At 37.1% G+C, this 7,500-nt stretch overlaps 1 protein-coding gene across 1 annotated transcript in view; it reads left to right on the forward strand.

Annotated features, from left to right (window-relative positions):
* LOC115219083 (VPS10 domain-containing receptor SorCS3-like) overlaps nucleotides 1-7,500 on the forward strand; it is a 722,157-nt gene that overhangs the window by 713,606 nt on the left and 1,051 nt on the right. The window contains exon 25 of the mRNA XM_029789149.2: nucleotides 2,599-2,759. Coding sequence (XP_029645009.1) covers nucleotides 2,599-2,759 — 161 coding nt within the window. The remainder of the gene's footprint in view (nucleotides 1-2,598; nucleotides 2,760-7,500) is intronic.

Below are 7,500 nucleotides of genomic sequence, written 5' to 3' on the forward strand. Positions count from 1 at the left end.
GCCCAACATATTTATGCATGTTTCATGCCTTAATCTCTCTTGTATGTTTCCATCTATCTTCATTTGTTATGCACATGTTGTTGTTGTTCAGTCCAAGATAAACCCCATTAAAGTAGACCCATGGCATAAGGTGTAAGAAGTGAACTGAAGGATTAAATGTAATCCAAAAAAACATCGTTCTAGCCCTACTATGCTTTCACCTGGGAGTCAACTGTATTGCATATTCCTGTATGTAATACTTAATCCACTGAGGTGTGCTGTTGTGAGCTGAGATAGTGGGTGTGGTGGGTAAATGAAGTAATGAACTGCGTGTAGGGCTCCTTCCTTTTCTTACTAGAAGCAGGTATCAGGAGTATGTTGAAAAAGAGTGCAACAAGCTAGGGAAAAACAAAAATCACTTCCATAGAGTAAACTTCCGTTCAGTTTCATTTTTGCAGTGTAACCTTAACTGCTCTCTCTTGCAATTAAGGTAAGGATGAATTGTTTTCTCTCTGTTTGCCTTATCCCAGCTATGTGAGGTGCAGAGTGGAAGACTTGTTATATACTCTTTCCATTGTCCATTTGAAGCTTGGCTGTGTTACAGACTCTTTCCAGGGATCAGTGAACAATCATGAAAAAGGACTTCTTTGTCTTCTTGCATGTCACTGAATTTTAGGCATCTAATCAAATGTATAACAATTAAGTTAAAGTTTCATATGTGATAAGTGCACTGAATATTCTACTGCTCATTCAATTCTCAGTAAATAAGATTCATAAACACTCGTTGATTTGTATGTGCATAATTCAACTTCCTAATTATCCTTCCCTAATAAGTCACTCTTTTATTATGTTTATTTTTCAGACTATTAAGTTCATGTTTAATACTTATGCCTACCCTTTGTTTTGAACATTAGTCCTGTAGATCTCTTCATATATCTTTCACTTGTTTCAGTCATTGGACTGCAGCCATGCTATGGTACTGCCTTGAAGGGTTTCATCAAACAAATTGACCCCAGTACTTATTTTTGAAGTCTGGTACTTATTCTGTCAGTCTCTTTTGATGTGTCTAGTGGTGGTGGGGAACAAAGACAAACACACCCACACACATGTGATGGGCTTCCATACAATTTCCATTTACCAAATTCACTCACGAGGCATTATTCAGCCTATGGGTTATGGCAGAAGACACTTACCCAAGGTGCCATACTATGGGACTGAACCCAAAATCATGAGGTTGTAAAGCAAGCTTCTTAACTACTCAGCTATACCTGTACTTATATAGATATTATCTTTAATTCATAAATAAAATTTTTTAGTTCAAACCCTCCTGTACTAAATATTTCAAGCAGAAATATGGACATGATGGCAGTAAGAGATTAATTTGTTTGAAACACATTGTAGGTGGAATTATTAAAGCATTCTCAGCTCTCTTTAGAGGCTAAATAGTTTCAAAATAATTAATATTTTATTTACAGTAACTTAACTCCAATATTTAGATTTTCCATGAATTTATATTTCTGTGTTAAAGTTTTATGTGTAAGCGTGTATATGTGTCATGTGCAAACGTGTATGCATGACTGTGTGTGCATGTGATGGAACTATGCTTACAATTTTTCATCATAGTCATTGGATTCAACCTTGAAGTCTACACTTGGCTAGTTTGTTTACTGTAGAAGAGAAACAGTAGTTCTGACAAAAGCAGCATAGTAAGAGAAGGATGAGGGGTGACCCACTCTAGGTGATACTTTTATATGGGAAGCACTTTTGGATCTGCTGTATAAGCCTGCATAAGCTAGGGATTTAGGAAAGTAGTAAACTCAAGGACTGACCCAGACAACACTCACTGACTGTGCCACTGTCTGGTAATTTATGTTATCTCATCTCATCTTCTTTGCCCACTTAATCCTAGGAGGGTTGTGGGAGCAAAGTCCTCAAACACACCTTCCATTGGATCCTGTTACAACTGATCCAAGCTGGATGCCCAACTGAGCTCATGGATGTTTTCCAACCATCTTGCTCATGGTCAACCCCTGAGTCTCCTATATTATAAATATACAAATTTGATAAAAACATACTGTTTCAACATAGTGCTAATGGCTGCTTACATTGAGTATCTTTACAGATGTAGGACTGAAAGGCTTCTATATGTCATTTGGCAATTTCCCATTACTGTACAGCCAGTCAAGCTCTTTTAATACATTAAGCCCATAGAAAAATGCAATTAAACCAGTAAGAAAGTGCTTTATTTACTGTGATAACACCTTAATGTAAGGGATGAACATCACATTTACTCTTCCAGGAATAAATGTACCCTTGCTATCTTGCAGGATGAAACAGTTATGTGTCATGAGCTATGAATGTGTTTTTAAAATATTTAATGAGAAAAAAATATAACTATTTTGAATGGTTAAGAGAGGTTAGCAAGGTATATTCTTGCCTATATAAATATCTGTTATTACACTCACTTTCCTCTACATCTAATTTAACCATATCCAACAATTAATTGCAATATATTTATCTACATTCAGGGGATACTTTCACTATTTATCCATATTTAGTGGCTGATTTCCACTGATAACCTCAGCTGTTCTGATGTTGTTTTTTTATGTGTGTCTGTAGGAAATTTCACCGAGTGCAACGCTACTCATTCCTGCAAGCGAGAGATGCAGCAGACAGCTTGCTTGAAGATGATGAAGATGATCCACCCCTTGATCCTAATCCTAACTTCAGTCATATTGAAATGACTGAAGACCAAACCGACTCAGTTGAAGGAGGGGGAGGTAGAGTAAATTACTTTTTCCATCATTCTAAGCTTCTGTCAACCAATTTCATTTCGGTACCAAACACCAGGCTTATTTGTCCAGTTATTTGTCTGCTTTCTTCTTTTATCTTTTGGTGAATTACCTTTTATTTGGTTGCTATCATCACTATCATTGGTATAATTATTACTATTAAAGCAGCAAGCTGGTAGAATCGTTAGCACACTGGGAAAAAATGCTTAGCAGTATTTTGTCTGTCCTTACATTCTGAGTTTGAATTCCACCAAGGTCGACCTTGCCTTTCATCCTTTTGGGATCAGTAAAATAAGTACCAATTGAGCACTGGGTTCGATGTAATCAATTAGCCCCCTCCCCAAAATTTTCAGGCCTTGTGCCTGTAATAGAAAGGATTATTATTATTATTATTATTATATTATTATTATTATTATTTTTATAATTATTATTATTATGTACCAGTCAAGTACTGGAGTCAATACAATTGACTAACTCCCTCTCTCAAAATCTCAGGCCTTATGCCTATAGTTGAAAGGATGTCTTGGTATAAAAGATGGTATACAGCAAATATTCTGCTCAATACCACAGATTTGCAGGTCAGTTGTTTGACCTTAACCAGTTGACCATGTCCCTTAGTGGCTGACGATATATGCATCTCTGATCATGAGCAGAAGTAGTGGGGGAGCATCATAGCCATGTGTTGAGAGGAATTCTTAGGGGTTTGAATAATTCACCCTTGGAAATATGAGTGTTTCATTCAACATCCTTAAACAACCCTTATCCAGGGACCTTTTGAGCGGGATGGGCTACTCGACCAGAAGAAAATTCTAACTGGGCCCCACCTGCAAGGTCATGCACTGTTTATCTTGATATGAGATCACCATGTCATGCACATATGGTTGTGATGCATGTACCTAGTGTACCCTTATCAGACAGGCAGTCATGATGGGTATACTGGGCTTCATATATTTTACACTAGTGTCACTTTGATGGCATGCACTGCTCTCTCACTCAACAATAAAAAAATTAATAATAATAATAATAATAATAATAATAATAATAATAATAATAATAATAATAATAATAATAAAAAGTGGCAAACTAGCAGAATTATCTGTGTGTTGGACAAAATGCTTAATAGCATTTCATTCATCTTTACATTTTGAGTTCAAATTCCTTTGAGGTTGACTTTAACTTTCATTCTTCCAGGGTCAATGAAATAAGTACCACTTGAATACTAGGATCAATATAATTATCTTGCCACCTCCCACCAAAATTCAGGCTTTGAGGATGTAGTAGGAAGGATTATTATTATTACCACAAAGCAAAGGATTGGCAGACTCTTAAGAGCATTGGAAAAATGCCCTGTGTATCTCTTTATTCAATCCCACTGAGATTAACTTTATTCCACTCTTTCAGTGTTGATAAATTAAAGTACTAGTCAAGTACTGAATTAAATGTAATCCCTTCCCTTCAAAATTAGAAATCCTTATTATTATTATTAAATGAAGGCGGCGAGCTGGCAGACACATTAGCATGCTGGGCAAAATGCTTAGTGGTATTTTGTCTGTCTTTACGTTCTGAGTTCAAATTCCGCCGAGGTCAAGTTTGCCTTTCATTCTTTCGAGTTCGATAAAGTAAATACCAGCTGCGTACTGGGGCCGATCTAATCAACTGGCCCCCTCCCCTAAAATTTTGGGTCTTGTGCCTAGGGTAGAAAAGATTATTATTATTAAATGCTTTCTACTGGCAAATTTGTCAAAAGGTATATAGCAAAAATGGTTAGAGTGAATGAAACTAATCTAAGCAGATGCTTGTTGATTGTGGAACAACATTTGGGAGCAGACTTGTGCGTTTGGTAGTCAGAATGGTCTTAGATCTATGGAATTCCTTCACTGGTCCTAATTAGCAATGTTCCTGGACCAGTATTGATACATCATCCAGCTATTCATCATCCATCTGTTCGTATATACTGTATGCTTTTCATCTCATTTTGATTCGTTGTAATTTTTTTCTCTCCTGGTTTCTTCATATAAACCTCAATACAAATTGTAACAAGTTTCTCTTTACATTCTCAGCAAAGACCAAACTGGTATTTTATCTCTTCAATTACAAAAATAAAGTACCAGTCAAACACTGGTGTTGATATAAATGACTATATTATTCTCTGGCAAAATCATTAGCACACTGGGCAAAATGTTTAGCAGCATTTCATCTGTCTTTACGTTCTGAGTTCAAATTCTGCCAAGGGTGACTTTGCCTTTCATCCTTTCTAGGTTGATAAAATAAGTACCAGTTGTACACTGGGTCATTGTAATCAGCTTCTCTCTCTCTAAAAATTGCTGGTCTTGTGCCAAAATTTGAAACCGTTAGTATTATTATTAAGGCAGCAAGCTGGCAGAGTCATTAGCACAAGAGACAAAATGCCTAACAGCATTTCTTCCAGTTCTTTACATTTGGAGCTCAAATCCTGTCAAAGCTGACTTTGCCTTTCATCCTTCAGGGGGTCAATAAGTAGTCATAGTAGGGTCATGGTAATCATCTTGCCTGTTCCCCAAAATTTCAGGCCTCCCCTAAAATGTGCCAAAATTTGAGACTATTATTATTGTGACTGTTACTGCTAAACCCCAGGTCATCGTTGATCAATCAGACATAAAATTAATAATCTTTCAGCAATGACAACACAAGTCTTTTGTATAATCATGAACTGCATAGTTAAGTATGTCTTTTATTGTGGGGTTGAAAGGAGATTTAGTTGTTATTTCGATCAGTTTGGTTTCTAGTTGGCTTTAGTGGAATAAGGACTTTAAATCTGTTTATAAAATATTTGAAACAGCCAGCATTATAGTGGGACACTAGACAGATAAATGCATACATCATGGTTTGTAGCTGGCTGTATAAAACTTTTAAGTATTATTTTGTATCTTTCTTATAGTACAGACACACAGTACATATTCCTGTATCAATGTATATCAAGTGTTATTCCTTTGTATAAAAAAGAAAAATGAACACTGTGTGCATTTGTGTGTGTGTGTGTGTTTGTGCATGTTATAGCAGTAAAATAATGAAAATGGAGAGCCTTTACAATGCAAAAAGCAGTAGTTTAGTAACCTTTATATTTCAGACACAAAGGGCCATAATCAAAAGTGAATGGAGTAAAGAAATTTAAGTGTTTGAGTGTTGACTATTGTACAGGCTGGTACACAACACTCAACATGACCAGATCTATATGGACTCACATTTGTTATTTTACTTCTGTATCACAATGCTTCAAGCAAACTACAATGCTCTTCATATATATATTATCATATCATATATTATATATTGTTATATTATACTGTACTATATTTATATATGTGAATTTAGTGTACAGGTAGGTGTTTCAAGGAATTAGTTCTCAGCCCTTCAGCCAATAAGAGAAATGACTTTGAGAACTACTATATACTGATGGTTTCATTCTTATAGTAGAATCTGTAGTAGAATTGTAAAAGAAATTCCAAGAGTGAAAGCAAAACATGGAATCAAAGTTAACTTAGCAAAGACCACAGTTCTGGTAAGCAGGAAAACAGACAGGACTCTACTTAACTTCAGGAAAGTGGCACCGCTCAGTATATAGTAATGGTGTAGGCAAAAATCTCATACAATGTACTGAGTGCAATCTTTGTACTGAATGCACAAGAGGTGCAGTGAAATCACAGGAAGCCTAATGAAGAAAGTAGACTTTGTTGCCACTGTGCAGGAGCCATGAACACTAAGAGCATGCAAGAAATAGATTTTCTTGAATGCCCAGGAGGTTCCTAAAGGCAGTAGATAATTTCTGTTACCTCTCTCTCTCTCTAACTGCTCAGTTGAAGTCGACTCTCGGTTACTCATTGGATCAGTGTCCTCCAGTCAGTTCTATCCTGGGCCGCTTCCTTCAGACTGGCCATGTCCATTCCGGTATCACTCCTGATGGTTTCAAGCCAGCGGGTTCTTGGTCGGCCTCTTCCTCTCTTGCCACTGACCATTCCGAGCATGATATCCTTCTCCAGGGATTCTCTCCGCATATTATGACCGAAATATGCCAATCTATGCTTGGTGATCCCAGCTTCAAGCGACATTTTCGGCCCTATCTACTTAAGAACTTCTCCATTGGTGAGCCTCGCTGTCCATGGAATCCACAAAAGTCTTCTCCAACACCAAAGCTCGAATGCATTAATTCTCTTCTGGTCAGCTTTCTTTAGTGTCCAGGTCTCGCATCCATATGTTGCTATTGGGAAGACAATTGCATTCACCAATCTGCATTTGGTAGCGAGTCTGATGTCTCTACTCTTCCAGACCCTGCTCATGCTGACCATTGCCTCTCTGCCTAGTACTATCCGTCGTCTTATTACCTAATTGACCTAATTTGCAGTGGAGGAGGATGTTCTGAAAGTACAGTTACTAAAAGAAAAGGATGGAGAAAGTTCAGATAGCTATTACCTCTTTTGGTACCAAAAGGTCTCTTTCTCAGAGGAGAAAGGCAGATTGTATGATGCTTGCATATGAACAGCTAACTGTATGGTAGTTGATGTGGGCCATGAATGTAGAGGGCATGCAAATACTAGAAAGAAATGAAACTTGTTATGCTCTATTGGATGTGCAGCATCAACGTGCTTGTATGATAAAAGTGCAAATGTGATGAGAGAAAATTGGACATAGGAATCAGATGTAGTGTGCAAGAGTGAAGAACATGTTGGTATAGTCATGTGAATCAACGCAGTCCGTA

This window comes from Octopus sinensis, linkage group LG14, assembly GCF_006345805.1.
Source record: "Octopus sinensis linkage group LG14, ASM634580v1, whole genome shotgun sequence".
Lineage (NCBI taxonomy): Eukaryota > Metazoa > Mollusca > Cephalopoda > Octopoda > Octopodidae > Octopus > Octopus sinensis.